The following is a 20,949-nucleotide window of genomic DNA, read 5'->3' on the forward strand; positions in this document are numbered from 1 at the left end:
TGATGATGATGATGGTGGTGATGATGATGATGATGGTGGTGATGTTGGTGATGATGGTGATGATGATGATGGTGGTGATGATGATGATGTTGGTGATGATGGTGATGATGGTGATGATGATGATGATGGTGGTGATGGTGGTGATGATGGTGATGATGATGATGGTGGTGATGATGATGATGATGGTGGTGATGTTGGTGATGTTGGTGATGATGGTCATGATGATGATGGTGGTGATGATGATGATGGTGGTGATGTTGGTGATGGTGATGATGATGATGGTGATGATGATGATGATGATGGTGGTGATGATGATGATGATGGTGATGATGGTGATGTTGGTGATGATGTTGATGATGGTGATGATGGTGATGATGATGGTGATGATGGTGATGATGGTGATAATGTTGATGATGGTGATGATGTTGATGATGGTGGTGATGTTGGTGATGATGGTGATGATGATGATGGTGGTGATGATGATGATGATGGTGGTGATGTTGGTGATGATGGTGATGATGATGATGGTGGTGATGATGATGATGATGGTGGTGATGTTGGTGATGTTGGTGATGATGGTGATGATGGTGATGATGATGATGGTGGTGGTGATGATGATGATGGTGGTGATGTTGGTGATGTTGGTGATGGTGCTGATGATGATGATGATGATGGTGATGCTGATGATGGTGGTGATGTTGGTGATGGTGATGGTGATGATGATGATGATGATGATGATGATGTTGTCTGCAGCCACAGACCTGTGCCTTGTGGGTAATGGAGGCTGCAGCCTCTCTGCCGTGTGTAAGAGGACTCGACCCGGCAGGAGAGATTGTGTCTGTGACGTCGGCTTCTTCGGTGACGGACTCGTGTGTGTCGGTAGGTTCACGCTTTCAACCTTCATCCAGAGGGTTAGGGGTTAAGGTTCAGGGGATAGGAGCTACGTTTTAGGGGTTAGGGGTTAAGGTTCAGGGGATAGGAGCTAAGTTTTACGGTTTAGGGGTTAAGGTTCAGGGGATAGGAGCTACGTTTTAGGGGTTAGGGGTTAAGGTTCAGGGATAGGAGCTAGGTTTTAGGGGTTAAGGGTTAAGGTTCAGGGGATAGGAGCTAAGTTTTAGGGTTTAGGGGTTAAGGTTCAGGGATAGGAGCTAAGTTTTAGGGGTTAAGGTTCAGGGGATAGGAGCTACGTTTTAGGGGTTAAGGTTCAGGGATAGGAGCTACGTTTTAGGGGTTAGGGGTTAAGGTTCAGGGATAGGAGCTAAGTTTTAGGGATTAAGGGTTAAGGTTCAGGGGATAGGAGCTAAGTTTTAGGGGTTAGGGGTTAAGGTTCAGGATAGGAGCTAAGTTTTAGGGGTTAGGGGTTAAGGTTCAGGGGATAGGAGCTACGTTTTAGGGGTTAGGGGTTAAGGTTCAGGGATAGGAGCTACGTTTTAGGGGTTAGGGGTTAAGGTTTAGGGGATAGGAGCTAAGTTTTAAGGGTTAGGGTTTAAGGTTCAGGGATAGGAGCTACGTTTTAGGGGTTAGGGGTTAAGGTTCAGGGGATAGGAGCTACGTTTTAGGGGTTAGGGGTTAAGGTTCAGGGATAGGAGCTACGTTTTAGGGGTTAGGGGTTAAGGTTCAGGGATAGGAGCTACGTTTTACGGGTTAGGGGTTAAGGTTCAGGGGATAGGAGCTACGTTTTAGGGGTTAGGGGTTAAGGTTCAGGGATAGGAGCTACGTTTTAGGGGTTAGGGGTTAAGGTTCAGGGGATAGGAGCTACGTTTTAGGGGTTAGGGGTTAAGGTTCAGGGGATAGGAGCTACGTTTTAGGGGTTAGGGGTTAAGGTTCAGGGATAGGAGCTACGTTTTAGGGGTTTAGGTTCAGGGGATAGGAGCTAAGTTTTAGGGGTTATAGGAGCTACGTTTTAGGGGTTAGGGGTTAAGGTTTAGGTGATAGGAGCTAAGTTTTAAGGGTTAGGGGTTAAGGTTCAGGGATAGTAGCTAAGTTTTAGGGGTTAGGGGTTAAGGTTCAGGGGATAGGAGCTACGTTTTAGGGGTTAGGGGTTAAGGTTTAGGGGATAGGAGCTAAGTTTTAGGGGTTAGGGGTTAAGGTTTAGGGGATAGGAGCTACGTTTTAGGGGTTAGGGGTTAAGGTTTAGGGATAGGAGCTACATTTTAGGGGTTAGGGGTTAAGGTTTAGGGGATAGGAGCTAAGTTTTAAGGGTTAGGGGTTAAGGTTCAGGGGATAGGAGCTAAGTTTTAGGGGTTAAGGTTCAGGGGATAGGAGCTACGTTTTAGGGGTTAGGGGTTAAGGTTCAGGGATAGGAGCTACGTTTTAGGGGTTAGGGGTTAAGGTTTAGGGGATAGGAGCTAAGTTTTAGGGGTTAGGGGTTAAGGTTCAGGGATAGGAGCTAAGTTTTAGGGATTAAGGGTTAAGGTTCAGGGGATAGGAGCTAAGTTTTAGGGGTTAGGGGTTAAGGTTCAGGGATAGGAGCTAAGTTTTAGGGGTTAGGGGTTAAGGTTCAGGGGATAGGAGCTACGTTTTAGGGGTTAGGGGTTAAGGTTCAGGGATAGGAGCTACGTTTTAGGGGTTAGGGGTTAAGGTTTAGGGGATAGGAGCTAAGTTTTAAGTGTTAGGGGTTAAGGTTCAGGGATAGGAGCTACGTTTTAGGGGTTAGGGGTTAAGGTTCAGGGGATAGGAGCTACGTTTTAGGGGTTAGGGGTTAAGGTTCAGGGATAGGAGCTACGTTTTAGGGGTTAGGGGTTAAGGTTCAGGGATAGGAGCTACGTTTTAGGGGTTAGGGGTTAAGATTCAGGCGATAGGAGCTACGTTTTAGGGGTTACGAGTTAAGGTTCAGGGATAGGAGCTACGTTTTAGGGGTTAGGGGTTAAGGTTCAGGGGATAGGAGCTACGTTTTAGGGGTTAGGGGTTAAGGTTCAGGGGATAGGAGCTACGTTTTAGGGGTTAGGGGTTAAGGTTCAGGGATAGGAGCTACGTTTTAGGGGTTAAGGTTCAGGGGATAGGAGCTAAGTTTTAAGGGTTAGGGGTTAAGGTTCAGGGGATAGGAGCTAAGTTTTAGGGGTTAAGGTTCAGGGATAGGAGCTAAGTTTTAGGGGTTATAGGAGCTACGTTTTAGGGGTTAGGGGTTAAGGTTTAGGGATAGGAGCTACGTTTTAGGGGTTAGGGCTTAAGGTTTATGGGATAGGAGCTAAGTTTTAAGGGTTAGGGGTTAAGGTTCAGGGATAGTAGCTAAGTTTTAGGGGTTAGGGGTTAAGGTTCAGGGATAGGAGCTACGTTTTAGGGGTTAGGGGTTAAGGTTCAGGGGATAGGAGCTAAGTTTTAGGGGTTAGGGGTTAAGGTTTAGGGATTAGGGGATAGGGTTTAGGGGTTAGGGGTTAAGGTTCAGGCGATAGGAGCTACGTTTTAGGGGTTAGGGGTTAAGGTTCAGGGGATAGGAGCTAAGTTTTAGGGGTTAGGGGTTAAGGTTTAGGGATTAGGGGATAGGGTTTAGGGATTAGGATTGAGGGGTTAAGGGTTATGGACTCTGGTTTGCCTGCTTGTCTAATTAGTATTCTAATAAAGATGTTTGTTAAATTAATATTGATTAATTGATGAAATGTAATTATTCATTTGAAATGAAAATCTATGAATCAACACCTAATCAAATGCATAAGTAGCAAAAACTAAAGCAGACTTTATTTTAATTGTATTTTTCTTCTTTGAATTTGAGTCAAAATACAACGCTATTAATGTGTGTGATGTGTTCAAGTGCTGCAGGACTTCCTCTGCTTCTCCCACAGAAATAAATCCCTGTCTGGAGGGGAACGGAGGCTGTCACAGTAACGCGGACTGTGTTCACGTCGGCCCGAACAAAGTAAAACCTGATTCTACTCTGATATGTTTCTTTATTGCCCTCAAGGTTATGACCGTGTCCGTTTCCTCTAGACATCCTGTTCCTGCAGTGAACGTTTCTCAGGTGATGGAAAGAACTGTAAGATGATCAACTTGTGTCAAAAGGTGAGTTTGAATCTGACTGACAAGTGTGAAAGGGAAAAAAGTATTGCAAAAAAACACCAAAAGTACTGCAAAAAAACACCAAAAGTACTGCAAAAAAACACAAAGGCAATGCTAGAGAAAAAATAATTTCACAGTAAAGTCTACAACTATTTTACAAATACAACAAAAGTACCAGACAGGCGTGTGCAGGTAGAGGTGTGTTCATCTTCATCTTCACATGTAGAGGTGTGTTCACCTTCACATGTAGAGGTGTGTTCATCTTCACATGTAGAGGTGTGTTCATCTTCACATGTAGAGGTGTGTTCATGTTCACATGTAGAGGTGTGTTCATCTTCACATGTAGAGGTGTGTTCATCTTCATCTTCACATGTAGAGGTGTGTTCATGTTCACATGTAGAGGTGTGTTCATCTTCATCTTCACATGTAGAGGTGTGTTCATCTTCACATGTAGAGGTGTGTTCATCTTCATCTTCACATGTAGAGGTGTGTTCATCTTCACATGTAGAGGTGTGTTCACCTTCACATGTAGAGGTGTGTTCATCTTCATCTTCACATGTAGAGGTGTGTTCACCTTCACATGTAGAGGTGTGTTCATCTTCACATGTAGAGGTGTGTTCATCTTCACATGTAGAGGTGTGTTCACCTTCACATGTAGAGGTGTGTTCATCTTCACATGTAGAGGTGTGTTCACCTTCACATGTAGAGATGTGTTCATCTTCACATGTAGAGGTGTGTTCATCTTCACATGTAGAGGTGTGTTCACCTTCACATGTAGAGGTGTGTTCATCTTCACATGTAGAGGTGTGTTCATCTTCACATGTAGAGGTGTGTTCATCTTCACATGTAGAGGTGTGTTCATCTTCACATGTAGAGGTGTGTTCACCTTCACATGTAGAGGTGTGTTCATCTTCACATGTAGAGGTGTGTTCACCTTCACATGTAGAGATGTGTTCATCTTCACATGTAGAGGTGTGTTCATCTTCACATGTAGAGGTGTGTTCATCTTCACATGTAGAGGTGTGTTCATCTTCACATGTAGAGGTGTGTTCATCTTCACATATAGAGATGTGTTCATCTTCACATGTAGAGGTGTGTTCATCTTCACATGTAGAGGTGTGTTCATCTTCACATGTAGAGATGTGTTCATCTTCACATATAGAGGTGTGTTCATCTTCATCTTCACATGTAGAGGTGTGTTCATCTTCACATGTAGAGGTGTGTTCATCTTCACATGTAGAGATGTGTTCATCTTCACATATAGAGGTGTGTTCATCTTCACATGTAGAGGTGTGTTCATCTTCACATATAGAGATGTGTTCACCTTCACATGTAGAGATGTGTTCATCTTCACATGTAGAGGTGTGTTCATCTTCACATGTAGAGATGTGTTCATCTTCACATATAGAGGTGTGTTCATCTTCACATGTAGAGATGTGTTCATCTTCACATATAGAGATGTGTTCATCTTCACATGTAGAGGTGTGTTCATCTTCACATATAGAGGTGTGTTCATCTTCACATGTAGAGGTGTGTTCATCTTCACATGTAGAGATGTGTTCATCTTCACATGTAGAGGTGTGTTCATCTTCACATGTAGAGGTGTGTTCATCTTCACATATAGAGATGTGTTCATCTTCACATGTAGAGATGTGTTCATCTTCACATATAGAGGTGTGTTCATCTTCACATGTAGAGGTGTGTTCATCTTCACATGTAGAGATGTGTTCATCTTCACATATAGAGGTGTGTTCACCTTCACATGTAGAGATGTGTTCATCTTCACAGGTAGAGGTGTGTTCATCTTCATCTTCACATGTAGAGGTGTGTTCATCTTCACATGTAGAGGTGTGTTCACCTTCACATGTAGAGGTGTGTTCATCTTCATCTTCACATGTAGAGGTGTGTTCACCTTCACATGTAGAGGTGTGTTCATCTTCACATGTAGAGGTGTGTTCATCTTCATCTTCACATATAGAGGTGTGTTCATCTTCACATGTAGAGATGTGTTCATCTTCATCTTCACATGTAGAGGTGTGTTCATCTTCATCTTCACATGTAGAGGTGTGTTCACCTTCATCTTCACATGTAGAGGTGTGTTCACCTTCACATGTAGAGGTGTGTTCACCTTCACATGTAGAGGTGTGTTCATCTTCATCTTCACATGTAGAGGTGTGTTCATCTTCATCTTCACATGTAGAGGTGTGTTCACCTTCACATGTAGAGGTGTGTTCATCTTCATCTTCACATATAGAGGTGTGTTCACCTTCACATGTAGAGGTGTGTTCATCTTCATCTTCACATGTAGAGGTGTGTTCATCTTCACATGTAGAGGTGTGTTCATCTTCATCTTCACATGTAGAGGTGTGTTCATCTTCATCTTCACATGTAGAGGTGTGTTCATCTTCATCTTCACATGTAGAGGTGTGTTCATCTTCATCTTCACATATAGAGGTGTGTTCATCTTCACATGTAGAGGTGTGTTCATCTTCACATGTAGAGGTGTGTTCATCTTCATCTTCACATGTAGAGGTGTGTTCATCTTCACATGTAGAGGTGTGTTCATCTTCATCTTCACATGTAGAGGTGTGTTCATCTTCACAGGTAGAGGTGTGTTCATCTTCACAGGTAGAGGTGTGTTCATCTTCACATGTAGAGGTGTGTTCATCTTCATCTTCACATGTAGAGGTGTGTTCACCTTCACATGTAGAGGTGTGTTCATCTTCATCTTCACATATAGAGGTGTGTTCATCTTCACATGTAGAGGTGTGTTCATCTTCATCTTCACATGTAGAGGTGTGTTCATCTTCACATGTAGAGGTGTGTTCATCTTCATCTTCACATGTAGAGGTGTGTTCATCTTCATCTTCACATGTAGAGGTGTGTTCATCTTCACATGTAGAGGTGTGTTCACCTTCACATGTAGAGGTGTGTTCATCTTCATCTTCACATGTAGAGGTGTGTTCACCTTCATCTTCACATGTAGAGGTGTGTTCATCTTCATCTTCACATGTAGAGGTGTGTTCATCTTCACATGTAGAGGTGTGTTCATCTTCATCTTCACATGTAGAGGTGTGTTCATCTTCATCTTCACATGTAGAGGTGTGTTCATCTTCACATGTAGAGGTGTGTTCATCTTCATCTTCACATGTAGAGGTGTGTTCATCTTCATCTTCACATGTAGAGGTGTGTTCATCTTCACATGTAGAGGTGTGTTCATCTTCATCTTCACATGTAGAGGTGTGTTCACCTTCACATGTAGAGGTGTGTTCACCTTCACATGTAGAGGTGTGTTCATCTTCATCTTCACATATAGAGGTGTGTTCATCTTCACATGTAGAGGTGTGTTCATCTTCATCTTCACATGTAGAGGTGTGTTCATCTTCATCTTCACATGTAGAGGTGTGTTCATCTTCATCTTCACATGTAGAGGTGTGTTCATCTTCACATGTAGAGGTGTGTTCATCTTCATCTTCACATGTAGAGGTGTGTTCATCTTCATCTTCACATGTAGAGGTGTGTTCACCTTCACAGGTAGAGGTGTGTTCATCTTCACATGTAGAGGTGTGTTCATCTTCACATGTAGAGGTGTGTTCATCTTCATCTTCACATGTAGAGGTGTGTTCATCTTCATCTTCACATGTAGAGGTGTGTTCATGAGGTGTGTTCATCTTCATCTTCACATGTAGAGGTGTGTTCATCTTCATCTTCACATGTAGAGGTGTGTTCACCTTCACATGTAGAGATGTGTTCATCTTCACATATAGAGGTGTGTTCATCTTCACATGTAGAGGTGTGTTCATCTTCACATGTAGAGGTGTGTTCATCTTCACATGTAGAGGTGTGTTCATCTTCACATGTAGAGGTGTGTTCATCTTCATCTTCACAGGTAGAGGTGTGTTCATCTTCACATGTAGAGATGTGTTCATCTTCACATGTAGAGGTGTGTTCATCTTCACATGTAGAGATGTGTTCATCTTCACATGTAGAGGTGTGTTCATCTTCACATGTAGAGGTGTGTTCATCTTCATCTTCACATGTAGAGGTGTGTTCATCTTCACATGTAGAGATGTGTTCATCTTCACATGTAGAGGTGTGTTCATCTTCACATGTAGAGGTGTGTTCATCTTCACATGTAGAGGTGTGTTCATCTTCACATGTAGAGGTGTGTTCATCTTCACATGTAGAGGTGTGTTCATCTTCACATGTAGAGGTGTGTTCATCTTCACATGTAGAGGTGTGTTCATCTTCACATGTAGAGGTGTGTTCATCTTCACATATAGAGGTGTGTTCATCTTCACATGTAGAGATGTGTTCATCTTCACAGGTAGAGGTGTGTTCATCTTCACATGTAGAGGTGTGTTCATCTTCACAGGTAGAGGTGTGTTCATCTTCACATGTAGAGGTGTGTTCATCTTCATCTTCACATGTAGAGGTGTGTTCATCTTCACATGTAGAGGTGTGTTCATCTTCATCTTCACATGTAGAGGTGTGTTCATCTTCACATGTAGAGGTGTGTTCATCTTCATCTTCACATGTAGAGGTGTGTTCATCTTCACATGTAGAGGTGTGTTCATCTTCACATGTAGAGGTGTGTTCATCTTCACATGTAGAGGTGTGTTCATCTTCACATGTAGAGGTGTGTTCATCTTCACATGTAGAGGTGTGTTCATCTTCATCTTCACATGTAGAGGTGTGTTCACCTTCACATGTAGAGATGTGTTCATCTTCACATATAGAGGTGTGTTCATCTTCACATGTAGAGGTGTGTTCATCTTCACATGTAGAGGTGTGTTCTTCTTCACAGGTAGCAAACGTTAGCCAAACATACATCATGTCTAGCTAGCGAACATTAGCCAAACATACACCATGTATAGCTATCAAACATTAGCCAAACATACACCATGTATAGCTAGCAAACGTTAGCCAAACATACACCATGTATAACTACCGAACGTTAGCCTAACATACACCATGTATAGCTAGTTAACTCTAGCCTAACATACACCATGTATAGCTAGTGAACGTTAGCCTAACATACACCATGTATAGCTAGCGAACATTAGCCAAACATACACCATTTATAGCTAGCTAACATTAGCTCTCTTTTGTTGCGGGAGTATCAGGTGCTTCCATTTCTGCTTCCATCATGAAATCAGTCATCTACTCATGTAGCCGCTGACTAGCTAGGCTAGCTGCATGGGCATCAAAAGAACACACCTTTGAGAGCACAATAACGTGATTAACCAATGATTTCACTTGCAAGATAGCACCACTGATTCAACCTACTTGTTGGAGTCTGTGTTCCACCGCAGTCCCCGACGTTGGTCTCATGATTCATTTGTTTTCTAAAGATAGATATGATTTTGTAGCGAGTAACTAAGGTTTCAGCGGTAAAAGTAAAAGAGTAAAAGTATCAGTTTCTTTGCAAAATGTAGTGAAGTAAAAGTGAAAGACAATAGAAATAGAAATAGTAAAGTAAAGTATAGATATCCAAAAAAATGACTTAAGTACAGTAACAAAGTATTTCTACTTGGTAGTTGTACACAGTGTTGTGTGCTGCTAATGTTTCCAGGGAAACGGAGGCTGCCATCAGTACGCCAGGTGTAACATGACGGGTCCAGGTGTTCGTACCTGCACGTGTATCGGGAACTTCATCGGCGACGGTCTCACTTGCAGAGGGACCGTGGGGAAGGTACGTTTATATATATCTATATATATATAGATATATATATATATGTATTTATATTTATTTGTACACACTCTACGGAGTGACCAGAGGACTTTGAACTATCTGCTGACTCTCTGCAGGAGATCCTAAACAGGAAGCTGAGGGACTTCTACTTCAGTCTGATGGTGAGTGATTTCACTCTGTTTCCTGCTGCAGTTAAATCATATGAACTTATGAATAATAATACAAACTCCTCTTCCAGATGGTGGAGATTTCCCTGAAAGGTCGAGGCCCGTTCACCGTCTTCGCTCCGAACACCTTCGTCGCAGAGAGAAACCGTGTCAACAAGGTGGCGACGTTATCATGATTTCTGCAGCTTGCCTTCTTTGTTCAGACAGAAACAGGGACTGAGATTAAACGTGGTTCAGACGTTCATGCTTCCTTCGGGATGAACCAACAACAGTTAGAGGCATTAGTGTTGAGCCACACTGCTAGCTAAAAACTGTATCTGATAGCTTCTATTTATGAATATCTCTTAACTTTAGACACAGAAAGAGCGACTGGCAACCGTCCTGCGGGGCCACATCGTCATGTGTCACACCCTGCTGCCGGCTGACCTGGCCCAACCCCGAAACCTGACGTCTCTGTCTGGACTCGTCCTGACCACCAGGTCCATCCAGGTGACCAATCAGAGAACAGAATCCCAGTCTGGGTTCATCTCAGGGGGTGAAGCCAGGAGACCACTTGTTGGCGATGGAGAGGGGGTGGAGAAATTAAAGATGTCTTTTGTTGGTAATTAATTTGTGTGTGTTGGATATTTCCAGGGCAGCATCTCCATCAACGAGGCCAACGTGACGTACAGCGACAGTGTCAGTGTCAACGGTATCTACCACGAGATCAACAGGATTCTGTTGCCTCCCAGAGTGGACAAAGAAAAACAACCAGCTGTTCCTGTGAGAACTCCTCTTCATCTTCATCTGCATTGTTATGTTAGTCTCACTATCAGCTGATCATGTTTGAGTGGATCAATGTTTGTCTCCAGGATGCAACTCAGCTGAACCTGACTGAGGTGGCAGACGCTCATGGTTATAAGACCTTCTCCAGACTGCTGCAGGTAAGAACGCCCACCTTCTTCACTGAGATAATAACCGTATTTTTATTGTCATATATATATTTTTTATTGTCATATTATATATACATATTACATATATGAAACATGTGTAAAGATGGTGAGGATGAAGAAGCCTGGAGATGTTCATGGGTTCATGACATTTAAACTGTGGACTCACTTCATCCAGTACGTCTGGTTTTAACTTGAGACTCTCCACATATCAACCTACATCCTTTGACCTTCAGACCGAATAAAACCCGGTGTTTATAGTAGATGGAGATCTGCCTTGGTAGACGTGTCTTGTTCATGGTAATGATGGGTAGATCAGACTTTAAGCTTGATTAAGGATCTTGTATGTTTGTTTGTGTCAGGAGACAGGTGTGATGGACCTGGTGAATGATTGGATGTACCAGCCGGTGACGATCTTCCTGCCCTCAGATGGCCTCATGGCGTCTCTGCCACAGGAGCAGAAGGACTTCCTGTTTCACCGAGACAACCGACCACAGTTGGTGGAGTACCTAAAGTACCATGTGCTGCTGGCCAAGAAGGTGATTGTAACAGGTTCCTGGCTGTCACATGCAGGTTCCCCCCCCCAGCACCAAAGGATCAGCAAATTCAAGGATATATTTCGTAATATTACATTATTGTCCAGACTGTGCCTCTGCTCCCCTCTCTCGTGCCTCCACCTGTATGCACCATATATAGGGAAGAGTCACTCAGGCCTTGATTCCCTACAGCTGATGCCAATTAGGCCTATTGCCGGCACCTGTTTCCTGAATCACTCCCCCACACCCCTCCGCAGCTGAGCCTAACCACACCCCAGCCACCACAGTGATGAGTCTCCTGAGGAAGATGGTTCCAGAAAGATCTTGGTGGTTCTTTAACCACAATTAGGGACTAACTAAGAGTAATTTCAGTTCCTGAGTTAATAAAAACAATACTGAACCAGTTTAGTGAAATCATAATTAACATCCCATTTCAGATCTCATTGATTTTAGGTCCAGGTTTCATTTAGCAGACTGGACAGTCCCTGTCCCTGACCAATAGGAAGAATACCTGTCTTTTCTTGAAGAAAATTTGTTTATAATTATTATAATATAATTTGAATAGCGAGACAGAGACAGTAGTAAAGGCAGCAAACTAAAACCAGTGGGATATTTATTAAAGTAAACCTGTGTATCGTCTGCATACTGACTTAACACATATTACATTCATTCATTTGGCCAATGAGTTTGTCCAAAGTGACGTACAAATGAGGTCCTAAACAACTTAAGTACCCCTTTCAAAATAAAGCTTTGTGATCTCAAGACAAGACAGTTCTCATTCATTGGCTAACAGGAGAAATGAAGGTAGAACGGCATCTGTCCTGTGGTTTGTCCTCTCAGGACTCTTCTCAACTGATTCTCTGTTAATAGTTTATTTTTCTTATTTCCTGTCTCCACTCAGCTTTATGCTGAAGCTTTGATCCATCAGGACTCGATCCGGACTCTGCAGGGTTCGCCGCTCTCGTTCACCTGCGGAGGGACGGACCACATCGTAAGAGCCACAGAAAAAGATCAGAAGTGAGGACGAGAACGAGACACCATGGTGGGCCGGGTTAATCTGTCTGTTTGTCCTTTGAACAGGGAGACATCTTTGTGAACGATGGAAAGTGTCGGATCATTCAGAGACACCTGATCTTTAATGCTGGGATCGCCTACGGGATCGACTGCCTGCTGACTCCGCCCAGCCTCGGAGGACGCTGTGACAAACAGACGACCTTCAACCATAAGGTAAATCCTCACTTCACTGACAGACAAATACCATCTGAAACCTGCAAAGACAAATATTATACATACATAAGGTAGTATCGGTTAACGGTAGTATCCGTTAAACTGTTACGCCAGCAGAGACCTGAGGAAGTCTGTTGTGTTAGCTCCGCCTACTCTCTCTGGTGGACTGTTTGCTGCTTAGTTTTGTAATCCTTCAGATTATTACTTAAAATTAATCCTGAAAAACATGACCCAAACCAATAAATATAGATTATTATTGAAAATATAAAAAATAGATGCATTCACACAAGATGAAATGTGCTAGTTTACACTGTGATCTGGACATTGTATTTCTCTATCATCTCTTCTTCTGTGGTAGATGAGCTGTGGACTGTGCCCCCCCTCAGCGTTAAGCTGTCCCAGTGGATTCAGAGTGAAGGTCCGTGTCTACGTCATTGTGTTCACAGATGTGTCCAGATGTGTCCGAATGTATCCAGATGTGTCCAGATGTGTCCAAATGGGTCCATATGTGTGCAGATGTGTCCAAATGGATCCATATGTGTCCAGATGTGTCCAAATGGATCCAGATGTGTCCAGATGTGTCCAAATGAGTCCAGATGTGCCCAGAAGTGTCTGAATGTGTCCAGATGTGTCCGAATGTATCCGGAGATGTCCAGATGTGTCCAGATGTGTCCGAATATATCCAGAGATGTCCAGATGTGTCCAGATGTGTCCGAATGTATCCAGATGTGTCCAGATGTGTCCAAATGGATCCATATGTGTCCACATGTGTCCAAATGAGTCCAGATGTGCCCAGAAGTGTCTGAATGTGTCCAGATGTGTCCGAATGTATCCAGAGATGTCCAGATGTGTCCAGATGTGTCCGAATACATCCAGAGATGTCCAGATGTGTCCAGAAGTGTCCGAATGTGTCCAGATGTGTCCAAATGTATTCAGAGATGTCAAGATGTGTCGAGATGTGTCCAGATGTGTCCGAATGTATCCAGATGTGTCTGCATGTGTCCAGATGTGTCCAGATGTATCCGAATGGGTCCAGATGTGTCCATATGTGTCTGAATGTATCCATATGTATCCGAATGGGTCCAGATGTGTCCAGATGTGTCCGAAAGTGTCCAAATGGATCCAGATGTGTCCGAATGGATCCAGATGTGTCCGAATGTGTCCAGATGTGTCAGAATGTATCTAGATGGGTCCAGATGTGTCCGAATGTGTCCAGATGTGTCCGAATGGGTCCAGATGTGTCCGAATTTGTGTGTGCGTCTCATTCCTGACTGTTTTCGTCTTTAGGAGATTCAGAAGTGCGACCTTCCCACCATGTTCGTCACCAGAAACTCCGGCTGTCGCATCATCTGCACCCTCAACTTCTGGCAGCCAAAGTGTTGTCATGGTTACCACGGACGAGACTGTCTCGGTGAGAAGACACCGCCGGTTACGCAATAAAACAGTTGTCTCTGGTTAAATTCACCCATCAGCTACATAAATATAATATATATAATATCTGAACAGCAGCTCCTCAGCGGGTTGTTTGGACTCGAACCCACGGGTCGAATAAATGACGTGATGTCATGAATAGCTAATGAGCTCACTGATCGATCACCTTTATTGATCGTTCCTCTCGGTCCAGCTTGTCCCGGTGGAGCCGGCTCTGTCTGCGGTAACCATGGTAAATGTGACGACGGCCACCTTGGTAACGGTACCTGTACCTGTGAGCCAGGATTCAGGGGAGTGGCCTGTGAGCTCTGCAGTGACGGTTTCTACGGAGACACCTGTACAGGTGAGCAGCAGTCAGACAGCTTCCTGTTTGGTGTCTGCAGGTGTCTAACAGGTTGTTTCCTTCTGGTTCTCAGCCTGCACCTGTTCAGAACACGGGTCATGTGACGATGGGCCTCGAGGGACCGGCTCATGTTTCTGTGAGGCCGGCTGGACCGGAGGGCGCTGTGAGACCCCAGAAGGTGAGCCCTGGTCCTGGTCCTGATATTCCTGTCTGTCCTCTGAATGAGACTCACACACTTCTGTGTTTCCTCCAGCTGAAGTCTCTGAGTGTTCTCCGTCCTGCTCTGAAAAGGCCGTCTGTCACCAGAACAATACCTGTGTGTGTCGGCCCTTTTATGAAGGAGACGGACTCACCTGTACAGGTAAACACAGCTCAATACAGAGGGGAGGGGCATGGAGCCTGTCCACGGACAACAACGATATCAATAACTACGTTTATTCTCTCTCTCTCTCCCTGTCTCTATCTCTCTCTCTCTCCCTGTCTCTATCTCTGTCTTTCTCCCTGTCTCTTTCTCCCCCTGTCTCTCTCTCTCCCTGTCTCTCTCTCTCCCTATCTCTCTCCCCCTGTCTCTCTCCCTGTCCCCTGTCTCTCTCTCCCCCTGTCTCCCTGTCCCCTGTCTCCTCTCTCTCTCTCTCTCTACCTGTCTCCCTGTTTCCCTGTCCCCTGTCTCTCTTTCTCTCCCTGTCCCCCTGTCCCCTGTCTCTCTTTCTCTCCCTGTCTCCTTGTCTCTCTCCCTACCTGTCTCCCTGTCCCCTGTCTCCTCTCTCTCTCTCTCTCTCTCTCTCTCTCCCTCTCCCTGTCTCCCTGTCCCCTGTCTCTCTTTCTCTCACTGTCCCCCTGTCCCCTGTCTCTCTTTCTCTACCTGTCTCCCTGTCCCCCTGTCCCCTGTCTCTCTTTCTCTCCCCGTCTCCCTGTCCCCTGTCTCCTTGTCTCTCTCCCTACCTGTCTCCCTGTCCCCTGTCTCCTCTCTCTCTCTCCCTGTCTCCCTGTCTCCCTGTCTCCCTTGTCTCTCTCTCCCCCTGTCTCTCTCCCTGTCCCCTGTCTCTCTCTCCCCTTGTCTCCCTGTCCCCTGTCCCCTGTCTCTCTTTCTCTCCCTGTCCACCTGTCCCCCTGTCCCCTGTCTCTCTCTCCCCCTGTCTCCCTGTCCCCTGTCTCTCTCTCCCCTTGTCTCCCTGTCCCCTGTCTCCTTGTCTCTCTTTCTCTCTCTCTCCCTGTCTCCCTGTCCCCTGTCTCTCTCTCTCTACCTGTCTCCCTGTCCCCCTGTCTCCTTGTCTCTCTCCCTCTCCCTGTCCCCCTGTCCCCTGTCTCTCTCTCTCCCTCTCCCTGTCCCCCTGTCCCCTGTCTCTCTCTCCCCCTGTCTCCCTGTCCCCTGTCTCCCTGTCTGTCTGCAGCGATGGACATGTGTCAGGCGTGGAACGGTGGTTGTGCCCCAGGAGCCAGGTGTTCTCAGGAAGGAGAGCGGGTGAGCTGCAGCTGTCCTAAAGGCCACTCTGGAGACGGGTTCACCTGCCAGCCGATGGACCCGTGTGTCCCCGGGGACAACGGCGGCTGCCACGAACATGCCACCTGCACCATGACGTCTCCGGTGAGGACACGCTGAGGACAGCCACGGTGCCTCTCACTGGTGTCAGGGTAACATGTGTTTGTGTGGACAGGGGAAGAAGAAGTGCGCCTGTAAGGACAACTACATCGGAGACGGACTCAGCTGCCACGTCAAGCAGCTGCCAATCAGCCGCTGTCTCCAGGACAACGGACCCTGTCACCAAGACGCCACATGCATCGACCTCCACTTTGAAGGTATGAAACAGCTGTCTCAGGTGTACCAACAGAGAGCGCCCCGCAAAAACAAAAGTCTCACAAGATGCTCTTATTAACAGTTTATAACGGATATAGGCTCTTATTAACGGTTATTAAAGGTTTATAGTGTGTGTGTGTGTGTGTGTGTGTGTGTGTGTGTGTAGATGCGAGGCTCGGGGTGTTTCACCTCCGTGCAGGTGAAGGTCAGTATAAACTGAACTTCACTGCAGCCCAACAGACCTGCACTGCAGAGGGAGGGACCCTGGCGACCTACAACCAGCTGTCCTACGCTCAGCAGGTCACTGAACGCAACACACAGATTATTGTGTGATATCACAGAGCTCCATACAAATACATCATTGCGTGTGTTGATGGGTGTCGCCATCAACACACGCAATCTGATACAAACTACAGCTATTTTAGGAAATTAATCAAAGTTACTGATCTATTGTATTTATCTATATACACAGACGTGTTGTTGCTTTGAGTCTCAATATGAGATTTGAGATCAATGTAGACCGTTGAGATATTATTGATGTATTATTTATGCTGGTCCTGTTATAGGGCGGGTTGAATATGTGTGCCGCTGGCTGGTTGGACCAGGCCCGGGTGGCGTACCCCACCACGTACTCCAACCCCCAGTGTGGCTTTGGACACATTGGCATCGTGGACTACGGCACACGCAAGGAGAGTGAGACCTGGGACGCTTTCTGCTACCGGATGAAGGGTGAGAGAGGAGGAGCTTAGGAATGACACCATCACCAGAATCACTGGATCAGATGTATTGGTTGTCAATGATAAGCATGTTTCTGTACATTAGAGGTGGCGTGTGAGTGTACGCCCGGCTACGTTGGAGATGGTTTCAGCTGCACAGGAAACTTGCTGCAAGTCCTGGAATCCACACCGGCCTTTTCCAACTTCCTCACAGTGGGTGTGACGTTTATTTGCACACAAAGCAAATGTTTTATGAGATACCTTTATCATCACATATTAATCATATTCATCTTTGTATGTTCTTCTGCAGCAAATCTTGAACTGTTCTCAGGCATCTGAGTCAGGGAAGCAGTTTGTGGAGCGACTCGGGAACCTGACGGTCCAGTCCACTCTGTTTGTGCCGGATAACACCGGCCTGCCGGACAACCAGGTGAGTCCCTCAGGAGAAGTTTGCAGTGGGTCCTTCTACCTCGACTGCGTCCTCACTGTCGGTCCACGTGTCCCTGCAGACTCTGTCTCCGCGGGACGTTGAGTTCCACCTGTCGGAGGGTCAGGCTCTTCCTCTCAGCCGCCTGAAGAACGGCAGTCGCATCAGAACTCGTGTCGGCAGTCTGACCGTCTTCGGTGTCGCCGACCTGCTCCGCCCTTCAGCGCTGGTCAGACGTGTTCCTGAACACAACATCGTTTAAATCAGGAACGAGACATATCTGATGTAACACGACCATACAGACAGGAAACAGGAAACTCCTGACAATCAAAGGAATCAAACCCAAAACGTGTTAATGCAACATTGGAAAGAAAATAGTGGCATAGTTATTGTATAAAAGATTCTTTATTTGTAGTTAACGGTTCTAAACATTTAGTTTTCAGTCATTTAAAATCACTTTTATTCTCTTCAGTTGTCTCGTTTCATCAACGACCGCTTTGTCACTGACTCGGACATCCTGGCTTCGAACGGCATCATTCACGTCCTCCAGGGGCCGCTGAAGGCCCCGCCTCCTCTCCAAGAGGCAAGGCCCTACTAACAACACAGTATCAGATCAAAAAGCCATTGCTGGTCCCATATTTGACCTCTGACCTCACCTGTGATTGGTTCTGCAGATGCATGTGGCCCATAAGGCCGGGATGGGGGTCGGGGTGGTGCTGCTCATGGTTCTGATTGCGGGAGTCGTCTTCGTTGGGTACCACTTCTACACCCACAACACCAAACCCTTCCAGTTCCACTACTTCAAGGTCAGAGTGCAGCAGGTCTCCAGTTGGTCTGTCAAGCTAATACCCTTCAGTACAACACATGTATTAGCATTAGCATGGTATATTTATTATATATAAGTAAACTATGCTAGTACAACACATGTATTAGCATTAGCATGGTATATTTACTATTTATAAGTAAACTATGCTAGTACAACACATGTATTAGCATTATTATGGTATATTTACTATATATATGTAAACTATGCTAGTACAACACATGTATTAGCATTAGCATGGTATATTTACTATATATAAGTAAACTATGCTAGTACAACACATGTATTAGAATTAGCATGGTATATTTACTATATATGTAAACTATGCTAGTACAACACATGTATTAGCATTATTATGGTATATTTACTATATATATGTAAACTATGCTCATACAACACATGTATTAGCATTAGCATGGTATATTTACTATATATATGTAAACTATGCTAGTACAACACATGTATTAGAATTAGCATGGTATATTTACTATATATGTAAACTATGCTAGTACAACACATGTATTAGCATTATTATGGTATATTTACTATATATATGTAAACTATGCTAGTACAACACATGTATTAGAATTAGCATGGTATATTTACTATATATATGTAAACTATGCTCATACAACACATGTATTGGCATTAGCATGGTATATTTACTATATATATGTAAACTATACTAGTACAACACATGTATTAGAATTAGCATGGTATATTTACTATATATGTAAACTATGCTAGTACAACACATGTATTAGCATTATTATGGTATATTTACTATATATATGTAAACTATGCTAGTACAACACATGTATTAGCATTATTATGGTATATTTACTATATATATATATAAACTATGCTAGTACAACACATGTATTAGAATTAGCATGGTATATTTACTATATATGTAAACTATGCTCATACAACACATGTATTAGCATTAGCATGGTATATTTACTATATATAAGTAAACTATGCTAGTACAACATATGTATTAGCATTATTATGGTATATTTACTATATATATGTAAACTATGCTAGTACAACACATGTATTAGCATTATTATGGTATATTTACTATATATATGTAAACTATGCTCATACAACACATGTATTAGCATTAGCATGGTATATTTACTATATATATGTAAACTATGCTAGTACAACACATGTATTAGAATTAGCATGGTATATTTACTATATATGTAAACTATGCTAGTACAACACATGTATTAGCATTATTATGGTATATTTACTATATATATGTAAACTATGCTAGTACAACACATGTATTAGAATTAGCATGGTATATTTACTATATATATGTAAACTATGCTCATACAACACATGTATTAGCATTAGCATGGTATATTTACTATATATATGTAAACTATGCTAGTACAACACATGTATTAGAATTAGCATGGTATATTTACTATATATGTAAACTATGCTCATACAACACATGTATTAGCATTAGCATGGTATATTTACTATACATAACTAAACTATGCTAGTACAACATATGTATTAGCATTATTATGGTATATTTACTATATATGTAAACTATGCTAGTACAACACATGTATTAGTATTAGCATTAGCATGGTATATTTACTATCTGTAAACTCTGCTAGTACAACACATGTATTAGCATTAGCATGGTATATTTACTATATATGTAAACTATGCTAGTACAACACATGTATTAGCATTATTATGGTATATTTACTATATATATGTAAACTATGCTAGTACAACACATGTATTAGCATTAGCATGGTATATTTACTATATATATGTAAACTATGCTAGTACAACACATGTATTAGCATTAGCATGGTATATTTATTATATATATAAGTAAACACTGCTAGTACAACACATGTATTAGCATGGTATATATTAGTATAAGTAAACATTGTTACTACAACACATGTATTAGCATATATTTATTAGTATAGGTAAACACTGTTAGTACAACACATGGATTATTAGAAGTAAACATTACAATACATTAGCATGATATATTTATTAGCATAACACATTTGTACACATGTATTAGCATAAACACCTATAAGAACTAGAAGAACCACAAAAACATTTGATTGTACAAGTTAAATATAAGTATAACATGTTTATTGTTTTGTTATAGTTCTTTTATTACTAATTAACTCATTTTAGAGTATTAATCTCTCTGACAGGACGATGAAGAGGAGGAAGACGCTCCACCTGCAGACGGCAGTCGCAGCATCTGTAACCCGGTTTATGAAGCGGCGCCTGAAGGGGCCGTGAGTCAGAGATACTTTATTAATCCCACAAGGGAGCATCTATACAAATTCAATTCAATTCAATTCAATTCAGTTTATTTTGTATAGCCCAATATCACAAATTACAAATTTGCCTCAGAGGGCTTTACAATCTGTACACATACGACATCCCTGACCTTTGACCTCACATCGGATCAGGAACAACTCCCCAAAAATAACCTTTCACAGGGAAAAAAGGGAAGAAACCTTCAGGAGAGCAACAGAGGAGGATCCCTCTCCCCGGATGGACAGATGAATAGATGTCATGTGACCAGATGAACAGAGTTACAGAGTTACATAAACACATTACATGAATATGACAATGTATGAATGGAACTCCAATCCATGAAACAGAAGGAGGTAGAGAGGAGGGGGGGCGGGGCATCAGTAGGGCCAATGGGAGGCCGGCTCACCAGCATCAGACACCTCCAGGTCCAATGGACCCTATGAGACGTGAAGTCACAACGACTCCGGGGAGGAAGCAGAGTTAATAAGGTGCAATGGAGAGATGTAAATGTATCCATAAGGAGAGAGAGAAGAGGAGAGAGGTGC

The 20,949-nt window shown here is 43.4% G+C and overlaps 1 protein-coding gene across 1 annotated transcript in view; it reads left to right on the forward strand.

Annotated features, from left to right (window-relative positions):
* The window catches only part of stab2 (stabilin 2), an 81,688-nt gene that overhangs the window by 59,259 nt on the left and 1,480 nt on the right, over positions 1 to 20,949 (forward strand). Inside the window, exons 42-68 of the mRNA XM_034526867.1 lie at positions 754 to 879; positions 3,780 to 3,853; positions 3,925 to 3,996; positions 9,569 to 9,688; positions 9,805 to 9,849; positions 9,927 to 10,013; positions 10,210 to 10,344; positions 10,489 to 10,617; positions 10,707 to 10,778; positions 11,147 to 11,323; positions 12,222 to 12,311; positions 12,401 to 12,547; positions 12,906 to 12,965; positions 13,835 to 13,958; positions 14,172 to 14,321; positions 14,395 to 14,499; positions 14,575 to 14,682; positions 15,713 to 15,906; positions 15,977 to 16,118; positions 16,283 to 16,416; positions 16,683 to 16,845; positions 16,939 to 17,045; positions 17,143 to 17,262; positions 17,342 to 17,488; positions 17,732 to 17,842; positions 17,934 to 18,065; positions 20,293 to 20,379. Coding sequence (XP_034382758.1) covers positions 754 to 879; positions 3,780 to 3,853; positions 3,925 to 3,996; positions 9,569 to 9,688; positions 9,805 to 9,849; positions 9,927 to 10,013; positions 10,210 to 10,344; positions 10,489 to 10,617; positions 10,707 to 10,778; positions 11,147 to 11,323; positions 12,222 to 12,311; positions 12,401 to 12,547; positions 12,906 to 12,965; positions 13,835 to 13,958; positions 14,172 to 14,321; positions 14,395 to 14,499; positions 14,575 to 14,682; positions 15,713 to 15,906; positions 15,977 to 16,118; positions 16,283 to 16,416; positions 16,683 to 16,845; positions 16,939 to 17,045; positions 17,143 to 17,262; positions 17,342 to 17,488; positions 17,732 to 17,842; positions 17,934 to 18,065; positions 20,293 to 20,379 — 3,158 coding nt within the window. The remainder of the gene's footprint in view (positions 1 to 753; positions 880 to 3,779; positions 3,854 to 3,924; positions 3,997 to 9,568; positions 9,689 to 9,804; positions 9,850 to 9,926; positions 10,014 to 10,209; positions 10,345 to 10,488; positions 10,618 to 10,706; positions 10,779 to 11,146; positions 11,324 to 12,221; positions 12,312 to 12,400; positions 12,548 to 12,905; positions 12,966 to 13,834; positions 13,959 to 14,171; positions 14,322 to 14,394; positions 14,500 to 14,574; positions 14,683 to 15,712; positions 15,907 to 15,976; positions 16,119 to 16,282; positions 16,417 to 16,682; positions 16,846 to 16,938; positions 17,046 to 17,142; positions 17,263 to 17,341; positions 17,489 to 17,731; positions 17,843 to 17,933; positions 18,066 to 20,292; positions 20,380 to 20,949) is intronic.

Source organism: Cyclopterus lumpus, chromosome 23, assembly GCF_009769545.1.
Source record: "Cyclopterus lumpus isolate fCycLum1 chromosome 23, fCycLum1.pri, whole genome shotgun sequence".
NCBI lineage: Eukaryota > Metazoa > Chordata > Actinopteri > Perciformes > Cyclopteridae > Cyclopterus > Cyclopterus lumpus.